Source organism: Anguilla rostrata, chromosome 10, assembly GCF_018555375.3.
Source record: "Anguilla rostrata isolate EN2019 chromosome 10, ASM1855537v3, whole genome shotgun sequence".
NCBI lineage: Eukaryota > Metazoa > Chordata > Actinopteri > Anguilliformes > Anguillidae > Anguilla > Anguilla rostrata.
Genome location: NC_057942.1, coordinates 4,648,873 through 4,667,768, shown reverse-complemented (window position 1 = coordinate 4,667,768; position 18,896 = coordinate 4,648,873). Strand labels below are relative to the sequence as shown.

The following is an 18,896-nucleotide window of genomic DNA, read 5'->3' as shown; positions in this document are numbered from 1 at the left end:
CAGGACCAAATCCTGATTCCCCCCCTCCCCACTCGCCACTCCCCACCCCAAAAAGCTCAGCTCCCTGAGTTAGTAACAAAGACTGTCTATTAGAAGCCGTACCAAGCAAAAAAATAAAATAATAATAAATGGCATTCAGCAATTATTGCATGCCATCTAGAAAATAATTTCAATGATTGTTAGAAAACACAAGCCTACATTATTCTGCTTGTTGCATTCATTCAGAAAGAGGATTTTTTTTTTTATTTGTGCAATCTACGAGCAGGTCTGCCAAAGTTACTCATAGCAAGAGGTACTCTGTATTCTTTTTAATTAAAGAGGCAATATGCTTGCATCTCAGAGCATACAAATCAGTTGAGGTGGAGCATTAAGTAGCAACTATAACTGCCGTTTACTTGCATTTGTTTTTAAGGGTTATCGCAGTAACATCTTGCATGGCTTTTGAAGAAATGTTGCGAATCTCCTGTACTTTTCTTGTACTTTTGCTAAGCCAAAGCTTCATTTTAGTATGGCTTCTACAACTTTGCTTCTTCCAGTTTCGGATCTAGAAAAATGTCAGTGGCAATACACGTTTGAACAAAAGCCTCAATACAAGTCCAGTTTCCATTTGTCCCTGGATGTAACCAAGCAATGTGTGATTTTGAAGATCTGCATTAAACTGTACAGACCTGTATAGCGACAGTGTTCGTCATAGCTATTTACAAAGTTACATGTACAAAAATGGCAATACCCCTATACACCCCTATAGACAATGTGTACAGGTAGATGCTTCATGCACTGCATATTGACTGGACCGTATTGCTTTTTTTTTTAGTTGAGTCTGAAATAGTCAGGAGCAGTAGTCCACTACGTCTGCTCTACCGTTGTTTGAGCTGGTTGTTAAAACTGTTATGGCTCATGTACACGTAAATTTTATTACAATATGTACAAGTCTGTCACAGCGAGCGCTCTCTGCATAACTTGACATAGGCCTAAGGGTCCCAAACAGATCCAGGCATGGCCTCTTTCCAAACGTCCCCGCGCTCCCAAAGTTGGTTGTCATGACAGCACCACGAGTTCCTCGTTTAGTCTTTTTTTTTTTTTTTTTTCTCCCAGCATGCTTTTGGAGCTGCAGAAGCAGGCCGAGATGCTCACTGTGTGCCTTTCTCAATCAGCCACGACATGTCCCCAGTCCTACCAGTTCAAGAGAAACAAAATTATAACAGGAACAAAAATAGAAACAAAATCCTGTTTAAAAATACTTTTTTTTTAAACTTAAAACACGTAATAAGGACTGTAGCAGGACACAGAATATTACATCACTGCAAATTAAAAAGATGAATTTAATTATGCAATATTTTAAAACAAAAAAAAGATTAGGATAAGGATTCGAAAAATCGACCAGGAGTGATTGTTCAATACAAAGCCATCGGTAGTTTTTATTCATTTCTTTCTTTTTTTGAAAAGATCATGATTCAACAACTTTTACTTAAATTTACTTTTTTAATTACTTTAGTATTGGAACAATTTCAGCAACACTCCTAGGACCCTAGGGCATCTCTGTGAGAAGATTTTGAATTTTTTTGATGGACATATCAATCTTTGATATAATTCACTTCCAAAAAAATGAGGTTCATTTTCAAACACTTGCTGACTTCCTGAAAAAAAAATCAATTTCAATCTCCTATTAGAAAATGCGAAATGACATTTATAAGAAAAAGAGGCCATTTCCCAGAGACTGGTCTTATGGTCTGAATGGCAAAATGACAATAGCATTTTTTTAAAAAAGTAATTGCGTTCATTTTTACGTAAGATGTTGACTTCTGGTGTTCTAGAAGATGAGGGCTGAGACAGTTTCCTCTCTCTCTCTCTCTCTCTCTCTCTCTCTCTGTCTCTCTCTGTCTCTCTCTCCACCCAACAGCGCTGAGTCTGTCAGAGAGAGGCTGTTGCTAACGGCCTGTTGCTAACAGCCGTGAGTCAGAACCGTAGCCGGGAGAACAGGACCATTATGGGAGGCTGCTGTTCTCCTGACACAAAGCTTCGGCACAGGGCCAGCGAGAAGATGCACTCTGAATCTCCACTGCCACAAAGAAGCCATTATACGACAAGCGCGGCTTCGATATTTTGTACAGGGAAGCTCTGGCGTTGCTGTACTTGCCAAGCCCTGTTAGCAGCCTTCTTTTTGTGTGTGTACAATAGAGAATAAGCACAGTTATCGGTACTGAGAAAAAGCATCACTTTTACATGTGTAATAAAAAGGGCTGTAATTCCTACACGTCTCACCAAATGTGGACACAAATACCCTCAAATTAAAGCTGATGGTCTACGTCAACCTCACACTTTTAACCTCATCGTCTTTCATTTCAAATCCCATGTGCTGGAGTACAGGGCCAAAACAACAAAAATTGTGTCACTGTCCAAATGCTTAGGGACTGTGTCTGTATATATACAGATGGGGCATTACAAATTGTGGAGAAAATGTTAAAAAAACATTTATAAAATACCCCTGGAGGAAACTTGGATTGACCGAAATTTTCATAGAAGCTTTCCTTGTTTCTGCTACGTCACAAATCTCCTGCCGACATTTCCCAATACATTTTTGCATCGCACGTTGGAACTGACGGCACAAACTTAAAAAAAATAAATAAATAAACATGCATAACGCCTGCATTGTTACTGCTAGTTTGAAGGTCAGCTTTACTGAGAACTAGGAAACGCACTTACTCCACGTCACGCTTCTTAATCAACTTTCCGGACCCAAAGACCTCCGCCACTCGAGACACAATGGGGTCATAGTTCATGCTCGCCACAGCGATCACCTCCTCGCTCCTGTAGTTCAAAGAGATTGAAGCAAAACTAATGAGAGAGCGCACAGTTTTTACAAGTCCTGGCAGTCTTGAAAACAGTAGGCACTTGCTTATCCTTTCAATTAACAAGTGTGTCAGCTTAACTTTTTATTTTCATCAGGATACACCAAAACATTTATTTGTTTTGCATACAATAAGCTGACATAGCTTAGAGCACGGGATATTCACTGACACCTAATTATAATATACAAATAGAAAAATAGATCATTGAAACAGCAATTTTGAAAATGCGGTATGTACACCTAATCAGCCTAATTATGCCAATTGTTCCCATGTTGTCGGTGAGTGTCACATGGTATATGGCTGATCTATTTTAGTGATGAATGTGGGTTCAGATCTTCTCATTATTTTAATCATTTTTTTGGCACATTCAGCACATTCACTAAAGAAGGTTTATGCCGAAGCATTATGCATATCGTGTCTTCATACATTAATGTAATAAAGCGATAGTTTATAGCATTCTCATTAGTGCTGTCCATTTTTCTCTCCCTTGCATTTAATAAGGAACTGGAGCAAAGAAAGAAAGAACACAGGCAGGAATGCATCCGCTGTACTGGTACAGTATCTAGTTCCTCCCCCTGCAAAGCAGGAGATCAGGGGAGAGCAGTGATTGAGGACAATGACTCAGCTCAAATCCCTCATAAATGACTATCTCTGCGTGTCTCTCTCTCTTCCTGCAAGCCCCAACGAGGTACGACTCGGAGTGCGGAAGACGTGCGGAACTATCGAGGGATTAGTGCTTCTGTACGAGAGGACGGGCATGATACGAATCTCTAACTACCTAAATTATGAATGCGGACATCCATTAAGCTGCCCACCCACCCCCCTTATCGTGTATGAACTAAGTAGGAAGCGACGTGTCTGTCTCCTTTACATTTAAGTGATGCGCTTTGTCTTGGTTCGGTGCATCCGTTCCCTGTGTGTGTTCTTATCACACAGGATGGGGCTCTGTTTTGTGAGGCATTGTGGGGATGAAACTGTATCCTCACAGTCAAGTGTGAGCACGCACTCCCTCGGTTTCCTCGCTCCCTTAGTGGCGAGGACCTCGCGGGAGAAGGTCAAAAGTCAGGCTCTTGTTATCTCCTCGGACGTTTGCCGGAAACTCTCTCCATATGCCCCACCTAAAGATCAGCCCACGGTTTCCTCTCTGAAATCGTTAAAAGGACGAGCGGCCATTTTCATAGCTGGGCGAGTACGATGAAAGGTTCCCCTGGCAGTGATTACAAAGGGAAATGTATTCTCCTAATGTCCTTGAGAGACATTGCCAGACAGTCGTTCAGCTTGCTGGATATCTGTAATATAGTGCTCCCCGTAATCACTGCAAACAGTTCACAATATGGTAAGGAGTGGTATAGGTATGCTACCTGGTTTTTTGTTCTTTGTTTGATGGAATAATTAATATAGCTACCAAGTGCGGTTGCCAGATTCTGTCCATTGAGTGGTGATTTCTTTAGGCTTAAGCAGCATGATGGTATCTGTTTGAAGGAATGGGTCGTGTGGCAGACCCATGAATTTAAACTCACTTGGTGTAAAAGGCCACAAACTTCAGCTCGTCCAGATCCCCTTGGATAATCACGTCATCGAATCCCTCTCCATGACCTGGCAAAGGGAGATCAAACCACTTTTGATAAGGTATGTCAATTATATATGTACTACCATACCCATATACACTTTCAGATGAAATCTCATTCTGCCTGGCTTGTTGTCTTTCCACAGCTAGATGGCAGTAGCTGAATTCATTCCTTTTTTCTACATTGACTGGCTAGAAGATTTGAACAAACAAACCTTGCTTCCCACCAAAGAATTCATATGGCAAATGTACAGTTTATCTTTACTGTTAGAGATGAACCAAAAACATTTTTAAAATCCATCCATTTAATAAAGAATTCAGATTTACTCAATCCATGTCCCTGTGCCTGATCTCAAATAAAATGAGAAGACAGAACAGAAGACTGGGAGGGTTGCCACTAGATGGCCACCATAGAAAAGACTAAACACCATGGGCATAGGGCTCTTATTGGCTAAGATGTTCCCTTGAGTGGTTGACATAGTAACACGTTGTTAACAGGGTGGGAATTGCGTCCTTTCTTGGGTGTAAATCTAGAGACAATCCTTCAGCTTACCTGCGTATCGTATGCTTTTCCCAAACATGGCCGTCCAGAAGTAAGGCACCGTCTTGATCTCGGTGGTTGTGCCCATCATGTTGAGGGCAGCCACTCTTCCTGTGGACAACAACAACAGGGAGACCCTGACACTCTGGCCCCCTGGGAGTTGGAGTTTTTTTGTGGCCCACTAGGAGTTGGAGTTTGTTTGAAGCCCCCTGGGAGTTGTAGTTCGTTTGTGATGTCACAAAGGAGGCGGGTGCTTACCGTGCACGTGGGCCATCTGCCAGTGCGAGATGTTCACCTTCTTATTGCTGCGGCCAGAGAGGGGAAAGGCGACCGCGTCTCCTCCGGCGAAGACTCCCTCTGCGTTCGTCTGCATCGTCTGAGGGTCACACAGATCCCATTTGTGGGGGGGGACAGTGTAGTGTAATGGGTAAGGAACTGGTCTTGTAAGCTGAAGGTCACAGGTTTGACTCCCGGGATAAGACACGACCCTTGAGCAAGGTACTTAACCTGCATTGCTTCAGTATCTTATATATCTTATATATACTCTAGGCATCAGATGCTCTTATCTTATCCATAAGATAAGAGCATCTGATGCCTAAATGCCTGTAATCTAATATAATGTAATCAGGCTAACGCAGTGGGAGAGGTCAGTGCACTGGCTAGCAACAGGCTATAACATACTGAACCGAGGTGACACCTCTGCCCTCATTGCACTCATTTAAGTGAAATAATCCCGTTAATAATTAAGCACTTCAATAACTGATTAGCCAAGATCTGTTGTGAAGCGTATCGTCACAAAAACGAAACGTTTTTGCGAAATGTGCAGTACAAATCAGTTTGATTCTGATTTTAGATTTTTATTTAACCGTGACTGTTGATGCTATATGGGGTATATGTTGCAGAACATGCATAACAGTGGATACCTTGCTGACTGGGATGAAACCCTTGGAGTCCACGTGTATCCCGCTCTGCCTTAAAAAGGACGTGGCGGGGCCAGAGCCTGCAGGTAACAGTAGACATTAATTCCCGGCATTACCCTTTTAAAATGCTTTGCAACTCTCAAAAACGCTTTTATTTTTACATGGTTCGGCCGAAATGGACTCACCTGTACCGATGACGCACACATCAGCCCTTAAGACCTTCCCACTTTTCAGAACCACCTCTTTTAACTGCAGGAAGAACCAGAGATGGAGAGAGAGTGACACTTGGGCCAATAGCACGGTAAATGTAGTGATGTTGCTGTAGCGAAAGCACTATTATCGAAAGCCTAATCAGTGAACAACCCTTTCCAAAAGCACAGCATGCCCCATTAATTATCCCCGCGGGGGGGCTTGGTGCTGCGGGCGCATGGGGGGGGGGGGGGGGCGCATTTGTTTTGGTTTCACCGTGAGGCGCGTTATCTCCACCTCCGGGACAAAGCGGTTCGCCTCGGACTCTACGTTCTCACTGCTGAGGTTTGAAGGCAGCCCTACGTCACGCAAGGCTTTGTCTCTCACTTTCTGGATACCTGTCCATGATGGCCACGCATTTCGGAAACCTCGTTCTGCATGTAGAACTTCACCCGGTTGTTCTCGAACATCTGAAAAGGCAGACGACAAGCCAAGGTGGGATTTCAGTGAATTTCTCACAAGACGGCTTTTTAATTAATTTCACAAACCTGAAACGCCTGTGGACATGTAAAACCTGCACGTCTGACGTATCTAAAGTGGTTGCTCAATAGAGTCTTACAATCTCAAAACTTGCAGAAGTGTTAAAATGGTAAACATTTAAGAGGGAACATGGCAAGACTGTGTTACTGAAGCAAATAGGAGGTATAGTTTGGTATTCCGTAAGCCCCTTCTCTGAGTTTTCCATGTCTAGTTCTAAACACTGTCAATAATAAGGATAATCCTTTAATCGCTTGGATGGGAGGGAAACGTGGCAACATTCTGAGAGGCCGGGTGGTGTAGACTGAGAGAACAGCAACTTCAGTTCATATTCTTCACTTTCTGACACCGAGTAGTGAATTGTTTTGTGTGATATTCAAACCTAACGCACCATGTTTCATAAAAGTGCTGACGCGGGCCGGACCCGCTGGCATCTCGTGTCATTTGTATTCGCTGAATCAGTCAGGATGATGTTTGTATTCTAGCGGTGTTCAGTTTTGATTTTACAGTTAATTGATAATTGATGGTGGACCAGAAACGAATAGCTCTTTACTGCTACCAGCTAGCTATACGTATTCTTAAGAGAGAAATGTGTTTGTGCAAGGTGCTTTTCTGCTGACAGGGTGTTCCTTTCACTTTCCCTTCATTTGTTTCTCTTCTACAGTCAGCCGATTCAGTTGAATGGAAATACGCATTTCTAAATCACACAGGAGGCAGAAGTGACCCAAATTACCCTCAATTCATTATTAAACAAGTGCGTAAAATGTAATTGATGACAAGCTGAGTTGGAGAAAAATAACTCTTCTCTGAAAAAGGGAGAACACTACCATACAACCCAAAATCAGGGGTGTGCGATGACGGTCCATTGTTCAATCCCAGTTTTTATTTAGCCTAACAAATGATTTCATCTTAAATTCTTAAATTCTAAATGTCCAGCTGTTGAGAAAATGAAGACTAGTTGATACACAAACCAGCACATATACATCTGTGTAATGTTAATCCCTGCGTAAGATCCAGAGAAACTGGAAAATTTCAAATGGATGCTCAGCTCATCCATGCACATTTTATATCTTAAAAATATTCCCTGTTAGTTTAACACTTAACACTTTAATCCACGTTTCTAATCACTGTTGTTTTTACCTGCACTTAGCTAGCCAGTAGCACCAGATGTTCAGTTCTGGTACGGTTACCTGAATTAAATGGCTGTACAATTTACACAAGGAGGGCACTGCAGGGTGCGCAGTAGGGCTATGCTTTGACTTACCATTATCAATACAGTCTCAGTTTGCACTGAGGTAAGGAGAACAGTAGATGTTGCCAAATGCCTTAAAGAGGCCATTTGGATTAGGGTGATTGCCATAACACAGCTATGCCTGTCCAGTCAGAAATCTACCTCAGCATCGCCAATTTTTTACTCCCTCATTTCAGTGGATGTGGTTGCCTAGCACCCAACAAAGACGCCAAGAGTTCCGACAGTCGAGCAACGACATTTCAGCTCGGACCGTTTGCAACTGTCAGCAGCTCAATCGGCGAAAACCTCCCGTTTCCCTTTTAATGTCAAGGCTGAAGTTGACAAATGTCCGGCGGGTAACGCCCACTACTACAAATGCCACCGTCTAACTTGTTCCGTGAGGATTTTTGTTGTTTTTTCCACTTTTTTTTTTTTCTTTTTGCCTTTGTGTTGTTCTGGCATGGGCACAAAGCTGCCCACATTATCTTTATCTGGTGCCAGCGTGCCCTGATCCCGGCCCACACGGTTGCCCGATGCCCACAGCGGGTCACCGTGCCGAAAATTAACCTCCATGCTCCGGGATCGTTTGTCATTGGGACAGAGAGAATGTGAAGTCGCGGATGAAAAAAAGGACACGAATCAGCGATCTTGCACCTGACAAGCAGCTGCTTATAATGGGTCGAGAGCCTTGGCTGTACCCCCCCCCCCCCCCTCTTCAGGAGACCTCCAGTGAAGCACTGCGGTCAATTCAACCGTCACTGTTCGGATGAGCTCTGTTCAGCCCTTTGCTGTCACACAGAGAACAGCTTTCTGCTGTCTGGCTGCAGTGGCAGGACGGAACAGGTGCACGCTCTCAGTAATGTCACCGATGCTCTGTATTTATTATTATTAATAATGATGATATTGTCTACAGCACTTTCTTACAACGAGAAATAAATATTCACAAGGTTGCAGCGTGCATTGTTCTGAAGCAATTGCATTGCATTACCGTAATTGTATACAGTCTGTTAATAATATACATTTTTAATGGGCTCGTTTCTATAAAACTAGCTCTAGCGATAGCGTGTATTCCATAACTTTAATGCCGTGTTCTGTCACTTACAGTAAACTATGCAATTTTGTAAGGATTTCAAGTATTTTTTTTAATCATTTAATGCCTCATACTGTAGCTCTGTTTACTGCACCATATGCTTTATTCTTGGTAAGCACTGCTGTATTTTCTATTCTGCCCACTCACCATTGCTGTCTCAGTGAGCCTCTCTGCCATATAAATGAAAACTAACAGGGCGTGTGATTGGCCGAGGAGCCCTCACTGGGCCGGCTTCCCAGAAATCTCATTAATTTTTTCTTTTTTTTTTGTTTTTACCTTCATCATGGTCTTCCCCACTTTCTCCCCCAGAGACTTCCGGAAGGGGATGGCGTCGATCCCGATGACGGAGACGGAGTGGGCTTTGTCCGTGAGCGCGGCGGCCACCTCCATACCTGTGGGGTAAATAAGGGGGGGCGTTCACCTGAGCTCAGGGGAAATAAGAGGGTGTTCACAAGCACTTTGGGGGAGATAAGGGGGGAGTTCACAAGCGCTTTGGGGAAAATAAGAGGGTGTTCACAGGCGCTTTGGGGGAGATAAGGGGGGCGTTCACAAGCGCTTTGGGGGAGATAAGGGGGGCGTTCACAAGCGCTTTGGGGGAAATTAGGGGGGCGTTCACCACTGCCTGTGGGGGTGGGGGGGCCACATGTTTGGGACAAAGCCTTTTTTTTCAGATGTTCTGTACTCCACAGTTTTAGTTTCGTAACCAAACAATGGTGGTTAAAGTGCACATTCTCATCTTTTATTAAAGGATATTTTTTATACATTTTGGTTTCACTATGTAGAAATTACGGGCTTTTAATACATACATATATACTTTTTTTAACGCAGTGTAGGTTTCAGTATAGTGCTGAAACCTTAGGAGGATATAGACAGGGTGAGCAAAGGGACAGTAAGGGGGGATCTAAAGAGATTTTTTCAGTTCTGCCAGAACAAGTGTATGTACAGATAAAAATTCCCTGTGGATGTCAGGAAGTGTTGTTTTTTTTTTTTACACAGATAGATGCCAATGCACAGAACAGCTTTCCTGGTCATGCAGCAGAGGCAGAGACCCTTGGGGTATCCAACACAGCACTCGTTTGTATGTAAATGGTGGGCCTAGATTTGGGTAGATGCCCCATTCTCATCATTGTGCATTCTTACGGTCTTACATTCTCTCAGCCCGGAGACTGCGGACTGAAAAGAACGGAACGTACGAACGGTTGCCGTGACACTCACCGATGAACGAAGTTCCCACGATCACCGCGTTCTTGTTGTTGGCGAGTCTGGCGATGCTGTTGGCGTCCTCGGGCGTTCTGAGGTAAAACACGTTTTCCACATCCTTGCCTTTGTAGCTCAAAGGCTTGGGTCTTGACAGAAGAAAAGGGTTAGTGTTATTTAAGCATGAAATTTCTCAGTATTTCCCCTCATCACCCTCAGTTGAGCTGTCAAGTGTTGTTTTTTGTGAGTACCTGAAATGTGCATAGTTTCCCAGAATAAAGATATGCAGATTTGGTAACAGAGGAGATTAAAATAACTGTCACATCCTCCTTACGTGCTTCCCGTTGCAATGAGAAGCTTCCTGTACTCCATCTTCAGTCCGTCTTGGAACATGACGGTTTTCGTCCTCACGTCCACCGAGACAACCTGTGAACAGAACGCCAAAAAAGAGGACCGTTTAACCATTTGAAGAGTAGGTTCTTGGAATGTTTTTTTTTTTCCCCAAAATTCCAAGTCGGTGTTCTAGAACTCCACCACCAGTATCGATTGTTACATCAGCATTGGAATGTTCAGTTCAGGACATGCTAATTGCATATCTATAAGGGTTAAAAAGTGGCCGTTGTCCTAAGGCTAGGCCCACAGGGCCCCCCGCTCGCCCCCTCACCTCTTTCTCCATCAGCAGCTCGACGTTGTGCGTCTGGAAGAACTCCGCCGAGCGCAGCCTCAGCTGCTCAGCCGTGCTTTCGAGGGACTGCGAGCAGAGCGTTTTTGAGAGGAGCGTTAGACGCCATCGTCGGGAAAACAGCGTGCCAGAATGCCACTTTCGTTATTTTACTGCGTGTGTATATAGGTCTTCTGGGAAATATCTCACGGATCAAAATGACAAAAAGCAGAGGAAGGTTATCACATTCTGCATATCATCTTATGCACTATGTAAATGTGCGCTTCAGGAGGTTTGTGAATTGGTGGAATAACTACTGCCTCAAAGCCAAGGCTCTCTTGGCATAGGAGTCTTAACCTCCATTAGGAGGCCTCTAGATTATCATTATCAGAGCTGTAGAGGCTCAGGTCTGTAACAGAGACTCGAAGGAGATTTGAAAGCGTGCCTCAGTGGGGGTGACGGCGAGGAGTGAGAGTTTTACCCTTCGGTCGCTCCTGTGGTGTGGACTGGGTCTCTGTACAAACCTTACTCAGTTTAGGTCTGTCATAGGGCAGGTGTCTGTCCATGGTGCACATGACGATTCTGTCGGTGAAACCCTCCTGTCTCAGCGTCTCTGCGCACACCAGTCCAGCAGGACCTGGGAGGAAGAGGAGGAGAATAATAATAGTAAGAAGAAGAAGAATAAGAACTACAACAACAACAACTTATTTCGTTTTTATTTTTTGTGGTTTGTTCTGTTGCAGAAATACCTGCACACTGCAGACTTAGGCATATGTGATTGAATTTTATTATACATTTTTTTTTGTCTTTTTGTGGGAATGTAAACAAAACTTTTCTGAAGATCTGAGAGAGATCTACAGTGCAGAGTGCCACTTAAAAAGAAAACGCACCACAATTCTGGTGAATTCAGAGTAAAGGCTTAAAAAAAACTGTTCAAACTGTTGACCTCCAACGTGAACACAGGCTGGGGGGAGACTGTTCACCACCCCCACCCCCCATACCCCCCCCCCCCTTCCAGTGTGAACACTGAGCGCGATCCAGGCCTCACCTGCCCCGATGATGAGCACGTGGCTGAAGCTCGTGCTGGAGTTAATGACCGCAGAACACCTGGACATGGACTTTGTCCTCTTCTGCGACTGAAGAGCCTGGGGAAGGGCGTGGAAGAAAAGGTGTGAGAGCTCTGGCTAAAATTCCATCACTTTTAGTTGCCTCTTATTCTGTGACTTTTTGTGTGTATGTTTGCAAGGTGTTGACCTGAGCCGCAAAATTATTATTGCCTACATAACTGGGCAATAAAAGCTGTCTGTCTGTCTGTCTGTCTGTCTGCCTGTGTTCCTAAGCAGGCATTTCAGTTTGGGAGTCAGAAGGACATCGCGTATTACCTGCTTGTTGGCCCGAATGATCACCTTGTCCTTCTCCACTCTGACCTAGAGCAAGCAGAAACACACATGTCAGACGTGTGTAGACTTCCGTAAGGCCCACGGAGGACTACGCGGCGGGCACGGGCCTACGGTCACGGTCGCGGACGCAGGAGGTCACCTGGAAGGTGGGGAGGCTGTCCAGGCCGGGGAAGTCCTCGATGTCCCCCGTGGCGATGTTGAAACAGGCTCCGTGCCAGGGACAGCGCACGTGGCCCTTTGATAACACGCCTGCAAAAGAGGGACGCGGAGCTCACTGGGACAGCATCCTACAAGAATCACACCCCTTACTGGGACAGCATCCTACAAGAATCACACCCCTCACTGGGACAGCATCCTACAAGAATCACACCCCTCACTGGGACAGCATCCTACAAGAATCACACCCCTCACTGGGACAGCATCCTACAAGAATCACACCCAGCGTCTGCCTCAGGTTATATTACATTATTTACCACCTCATCTTCATCCGATCTGCATTGCCATCATCTGAAATGTGTTTTGATGTATTGTGTAGCGTGTCTTATATGCTTTTTTGTGTACAAACACAAACGTAATGGACATTGTAATTAACACATGCACTGTACTGCATTGCACCTTGGGTAAGGATGGTGAGCAATAACTAACTACTGCGATTAATACAGTGACTATGACAACCCTCGCCGGTCTGAGAAATGTTGCTAGCTCTGTGGCGCTGTTGCTCACACACACTTCCGGGACCTCGTAATGTAGGTGACTCTGGACAAGTGTGTCTGCTTGGAATGAATCCAATGCAGTGTACTGCTGCTACTGTGGCAACTACTGCTAAAATGCAACTATTACTACTACTGCTGCTACTACTACTACTACCACTACTCCTAATAATAATCTTCATTGTCATCATCATGATTAGACAAATGGTAAATGGACTGCATTTATATAGCGCTTTTATCCAAAGCGCTTTACAATTGATGCCTCTCATTCGCCAGAGCAGTTAGGGGTTAGGTGTCTTGCTCAAGGACACTTCGACACGCCCCCGGGCGGGGTTTGAACCAGCAACCCTCCGACTGCCATACAATCGGTCTTACCTCCTGAGCTATGTCGCCCCAAATCACACAGTACTGTGTTTTGCAATGATTATGTTCCTTCTAAGTGCTGACCCTTATTGTGTGTGTGTGGAAGCATCCTGACGACACGCCCATTAGTGTGTAATAAACTGTGGTGTAATAGTGAGCGCTCACCTTTGACCAGTGGTGCACCGTAGTGCGGGCACTTGTGTCCGATCGCACAGAACTCCCCGTGTTCCTTTATCAGGAGGGCCCTGCCGGCACCCAGGTCAACTTCGCGCATCCTGCCGGGTGACAACAGCGCACACACACACACACACACACACACAGACACACACACACACACACACACACACACACACACACACACACACACACACACACACACACACACAGACACACACACACACACACACACACACACACACACACACGTGCATACACACATATGCCCACACACACACACACACACAGACAGGTGCATATACATGCATACACACATACATACATGAACACACACAGACACACAAAAAACACATATGCATGCACGCACACATACACACACACATACATATGCACACAGACACACACACAGAAACATACACATGCGACACACATACACACACACACACGCAAATGCGGTTCAGTTCCCCTGGAGCTTCAGAATAATGTATTCAAATATACACCGCCCACCATACCGATTAACTGTGTTTGCCCTGATTCAGCCGTACTGCAGCTGAATTAAACAGCACCCGGGATGCAAGAGGAACAAACGAGTGATTGAACAGCCACAATGTGCTTTATTCAATATCTAGAATCAGTTTTTTTTTATTTTTAATTCCTTTACCTCTGGTAGCTTTCATGACCCACTGCTGCCCCGGTAACTACAGGCCCTTACAGAGCGCCCAACCGAAATCTGGGCTCACGAGATGTTAGAACTGAGCACCTCTTCATTGTGCTGCTGCTCAGCTGACTGCATTGCCCAATGGGTTGGACTCCATTGCCCAATAGCTTGTTGACCTTTTTGGAGTGGGATTGTGCAGGGTCACAACCTCTTATGAATGAAAAGGCTCTGAAATAAGAACTTCAAAAAGTTCTTCTGGAATGGGGAAGGAGGGGGTGAGGGGAGGTGGGGGAGGGGGGGGTCTGGTCTGGGGTGTGTTTGGTGAATTTCTGAGGATATAAGTTAATATTTGAACCTCACAATGAAAGTGAGAGTGGAATTAATGGGCTTTCGAAAGCTCTGTTTGTGACAAACGTTTAAAAAAAAAAAACCTATTCCGACACCTGATAAGCATCCACTGTGAAGAGAGCACACGTTATTACTCTCAGTCGAGCCATGCCTGCAGGACAAACATACTGAAGCGTACTCCTTCTGCCCTACGGTAAACAGCGTTGTGTGGGGTGTGTGTTTAACCCCTGAGCATCCAAGACCCTCGGCTTTTGTTTTGAAGAACGGCAAACAGTAACTTGACGGGAGGTGTTGAATTTCCGCAGGGTTTGATGCACCAAGCGGTCCTTCAACATGGGTCACACTTTTGAAAGAGCTAATGAATAACATATCTTGAAAATTGTAACAAATTTTATTTTTCCCAAAACGTGGCAATTTTGTCTTTTCTGGGTCTTTGCCAGGAGGCTATAATTAGACTTGCATGTTGAGTACTGCAATATATCCAGAGTAAACTTTGCAATATTTTTTGCACCCATGATGAAATCATTTTCAGTTGTGTTGAAGAGATATCATTGATTAAATGACATACAAAAACTTCCACACACAGCACCTTGAAATAAATGTACAATATGATAGCTAATAGTTAGTTATCAACAGTGATGGTTGGTGACCTGAAAATTGATGAGACATAAAACTTGCCCTTAAATTGATTTAATTGGTCTCAACTTCTTTTCAGTCATTTTCCTTCATTATCAATACACCGATTAATTCACTTGCCAATTGATTAGTCAACTCGTTAGCATGCTAGTTAATCAAGGAAAATTAACGGAAACAGGGTGAGACCAACTATCAGTTTAAATTGAAAATCTTTTGGCCCGTCAATTTTCAGCACGACAACCACCGCTGGTTATCAATAACTAAATATTTATTGATCACATTCATTGATCAATGAATTAGAGCTTGGGACCCTGTGAAGGTCAACAGGCCGAGATGTGGCCGTAGGACTCATTCATAAACTCAGTAATATTCAGAAAGCAGCGGAGAGCAGCAGCTCTCTAGCGGTCTGACTCCGCGGAGCAGCAGCTCTCTAGCGATCGGACTTCGCCGTGCAGCAAAGCAGCGTGGGTCTTACTGTCCGTTCTCCAGGTCCTTGACGTGGCACACGGAGGCCTCCACGTAGTCGCGGGACTTCTGGTACGGGCGCAGCGCGGCGGAGGAGTCCTCGTCCGAGCAGTGGCCCAGCGCCCCGTTGGGCCGGCACTCCGAGAAGGGGCTGACCTTGCCGTTGGGCGACATGGCGTCCGTTTCCCGCTCTTTCTCCAGCAGCGTGAGCTCCACTTTAACCTCCACTGGAAGGCCAACAGACACGCAGGACACGATGAGCAATTCAAGCGGTTCATTCAATACAATAAATGAAGGGCTAGCAATTGGCCCCCTTAATTATAATAATAATTATTAACATTTTATTTTATATTATTTATTTTGTTTTATTTTTTTGTCCTGGCTGTGAAATTATTAATATTTTTACAGGTATCTTTTTACTTCAGTCATGAGACTCTGTGAATAACACAGTCTAATAATATGGTAAAATATGACTTCTTGTTTAAGCGCATGATATATGGAAATCAATATTCCAATAATCTACAGTTTTATGAAGATGTTATCACTTAAATGATTAATCATCAGAGCACTGGGCGTAAATGGCATCATTATTCAAGTCCTGCTATGTTAACCTCAATATCTGTACAGTACAGATTAAATGGCATTCCAAAATGGCGGGCCGCTTGCATGTAGTAAAGCTCCTTCACAGCAACATGAATGAATGACCTTTGAAGGAGACTCCATTTTGTTTTAAAATGTCTTAATTTCGGTGATATTCCTCCATGAGAGAAGGCAAATGTGAAACACTTTTTTTTTCTTTTCTTTTTTTTTACCATGGCCAACACAGAGCCAGCTTTATCTCTTCGGCCGGAAAAATGTGCTGACCGTCCGGTTCTTAGACTGTAAGCCGTCTGGAATTCTGTCCCGCTGAGCGACTCTTAATTAAAATCAATGGAAAATCATAAGAGCGACTGCAATCGCAGGGAAAGAAAGCAGTCAGCCCCCAATCACCGGGCTTGCTTGACATTATGCGCAGTGACGTGTTATTTGCTGTTTGACACGCTATATACAGTGATGACCTTTAGCGTAAAATCAATGGACTAATGCTATCAGAATTAAATGCAACAGGTATAAGCCCTAATAAGACTTTGCTACATGCTATTGCACAGAAATTATAGAAAAATAAGCTTGTGTATATTTTTTATCAGAGTATCTTCAGCAGGTACCTACTACTGTACGTATTTTTGAGAAACATACAATGCCTGCCATCATACTCACATGCACACATCCAAACAGTGATCCAAGAGGTTATGTATAGTGATTACCAATGATCTAAAACATCTTCTTTCCAATATTGCTGTGCCACATCTGAGTTAGACTGATCAGTTTAGGGGTTCATTTAATTCAGTATGTTATTTCAGCCCACCAAACCTCAGCTATATTAGCTATGATTACACTTTTATGTAATTTGCCAAATATGACGGGCACACTAATCCCTTGAATCAGAATAAATACTCGCTCTTGGGAGCTTATTGTATTTTTTTTTAGCTACCAGTAGTTCTGGAATAAGAGTCGGTGTGGATTTGGAATGGCTGTTCGTCACTTCAAACATCTCTCAGCGTTAATGAACTGTAAACTGGGAACTGTTGACTTTTTGAGTTGATCTCTTCGTTTCACTTAGTCAACAGCACTGACCTTAATTTTAATGGCTGCTTAATTATTTATACTGCTAAATTAATCATACCGATGGAAACATATAGCCTGCAAATGTACATTTTTAAAGTATAAATTACAAAGCTTTTTGGCAATAGCATGACCTTATGCAAATAGCTCTTTTCTGAATTTTAAATATATGCTCGTGAAATGCATTCATCGATAAGCCGCAAATTCAAGGAGTACATTCAACGCAGCATAACTGCATGAGCTTGAGGCCTCTGTGACACTGTGCACTTAACCAAATTATGTGCCTTGCAGTGGTGAATAAATCCATCAGGGGTTGAAATGGCACAAGATGTGTTCTGCTTAATAAAACAGTATGCAGTTATCCAGTTATCCAATATACACAATTATAGGCAGTTATTGTTATGTATCACTCTCGATCGATCATTCCTCCCGCTGATATTTTGTCATTCCGCACATGCTTATGAGCCTGTAAATCACTTTTTCAATTTGTACGGTGTCCCAGGTGGCTAAAGAATAATAATTTGATCGTATATCATAAGGGCACGTTTGAGGCGTCCTTGCTTGTTCATTTGTCTCGTAAGCTAGACGGATAAATTCTTCCATTCTCTCCCCCGCCTCAGGTTTTCACCACCCCCCTCTCCCGTGGACGCATATTAGCCTAAATCTGTATCTGTATTCCTCTTGTTTGGCAGTAGAGGAGGAATATGAGATGTTTGTGAAGTGTTATATAAATTATGCACAGAGACCTCTGCCCCCGTTGCCGATTCCAACACACGAGAGCAGAGCATCACTCCGTGCCTGTCTGTGATTCATAATCCACGGTGGTTTCCACGTGTTATTATTGCTGAGAAAACTATATCTCAACTATCGTATTAGTATTAGTTCTGTACCAGTATATCATAAATCAAAAAGCCGTTGCCGCTGTTATAGGTAACTGCACATATGCGTTTATTTTATACAGTGCTTATCAAGCATGACCTCCCTTAATGGCCGACTCCAGCAGTCGACATCATCATTATGTGAGCATTTTGCAGATAAATCTCATTCGATTACTTTCGCATTGTCCACACATTTTTAGAACTCCTGACTGAAAAGCCACTGCTTTATGTTCCGTTCTGCCGTTTCCCCGATTGGGGGGAAGGTCCAGGTTGCGAATGGTAAGGGGCGGCCCCACTTAGACGCAGATTTACGGCGCTCGAAACCGCCCGTCCCGCCCCCTCGGAAGCCGATGCCGCCAGAAGCAGCATATGTAACGGATGAAGTCATGTTTCCGCATGCACCACCCCCCCCCCCCAGCCCCCCACCCACACCCCTGCCACCCACCTTTCCTATTTCCCCGAGGCAGGAACCGAACAGTGATACATTGTACCGCGTTTTGAGACCCGACTCACATTTTACTTTATAATCCTCTTGACGCGGCACAACCGAGGGCATTAAAATTCTTCCCCTCCCCCGCCCCCGGCAAACCTGCCACTCTACAGAGGGCCGTCGGAGAGCGGCGTGTGACCCACATACGGGCGGCGAACAGGCGGCGATTATTAGGGGATTTGGGGGGCGGGGGCCCGATCACCTGGTTTGGGTTTGGAGAGGCATCCTCCCATGATGGGCCCGGAGTTGCGCCAGGAGGCTGCTGAAGGACGCCCTGGAGACACGGGGTGGAGGACGGGGGAGGACGGGGGTGGGGCGGGGGAGGGG

At 44.3% G+C, this 18,896-nt stretch overlaps 2 protein-coding genes and 1 long non-coding RNA gene across 8 annotated transcripts in view; 2 read left to right on the top strand and 1 right to left on the bottom strand.

The window, feature by feature from the left end:
- Window positions 1-2,316, top strand: part of si:dkey-98f17.5 (uncharacterized protein LOC569123 homolog) — a 19,343-nt gene extending 17,027 nt beyond the window's left edge. Inside the window, exon 13 of one of the 2 annotated variants that reach the window (XR_010332797.1) lies at window positions 1,916-2,316. The gene's annotated coding sequence lies outside the window, so the exon portion shown is untranslated. Of the gene's footprint in view, window positions 1-1,900 lie in introns of both variants that reach the window. The other variant, XR_010332796.1, reaches the window with a different exon arrangement.
- Window positions 1,064-18,896, bottom strand: LOC135264773 (apoptosis-inducing factor 3). The gene is made up of 19 exons (XM_064353612.1): window positions 18,772-18,896; window positions 15,550-15,766; window positions 13,421-13,530; window positions 12,322-12,431; window positions 12,165-12,209; window positions 11,831-11,927; window positions 11,307-11,419; window positions 10,786-10,872; window positions 10,456-10,547; window positions 10,140-10,270; window positions 9,201-9,316; window positions 6,465-6,536; window positions 6,063-6,126; window positions 5,881-5,957; window positions 5,216-5,333; window positions 4,970-5,068; window positions 4,370-4,445; window positions 2,704-2,808; window positions 1,064-1,173 (listed from the first exon to the last, which is right to left on the bottom strand). Exons 1-19 carry the CDS (start codon window positions 18,800-18,802, stop codon window positions 1,131-1,133), a joined length of 1,803 nt encoding a protein of 600 aa, XP_064209682.1. The 5' UTR covers window positions 18,803-18,896; the 3' UTR covers window positions 1,064-1,130.
- Window positions 3,251-13,419, top strand: LOC135264778 (uncharacterized). 5 transcript variants are annotated; one of them, XR_010332801.1, is made up of 6 exons: window positions 4,389-4,478; window positions 4,563-5,963; window positions 9,234-9,323; window positions 9,921-10,221; window positions 11,801-11,951; window positions 12,214-13,419. It is a non-coding gene; the product is annotated as an uncharacterized LOC135264778 (long non-coding RNA). The 5 variants fall into 5 exon arrangements; XR_010332800.1 differs by lacking the exons at window positions 11,801-11,951; window positions 12,214-13,419 and adding an exon at window positions 3,251-4,185 and having other exon boundaries at window positions 4,332-4,478; window positions 9,921-10,643; XR_010332798.1 differs by lacking the exons at window positions 11,801-11,951; window positions 12,214-13,419 and having other exon boundaries at window positions 4,563-5,455; window positions 5,860-5,963; window positions 9,921-10,643.

What these genes read in the sequence shown, in the direction of transcription:
- LOC135264773 (XM_064353612.1), bottom strand. Translation starts at nt 18,802, where the DNA reads ATGGGAGGATGCCTCTCCAAACCCAAACCAG. An exon ending in CGGTGCACCACTGGTCAAAG is followed by an intron (nt 12,432 to 13,420) that starts GTGAGCGCTCAC and finishes CCTCTTTTGCAG; the next exon opens with GCGTGTTATCAAAGGGCCAC. An exon ending in ATTAAGAAGCGTGACGTGGA is followed by an intron (nt 1,174 to 2,703) that starts GTAAGTGCGTTT and finishes TTGAACTGGTAG; the next exon opens with GACTGGGGACATGTCGTGGC.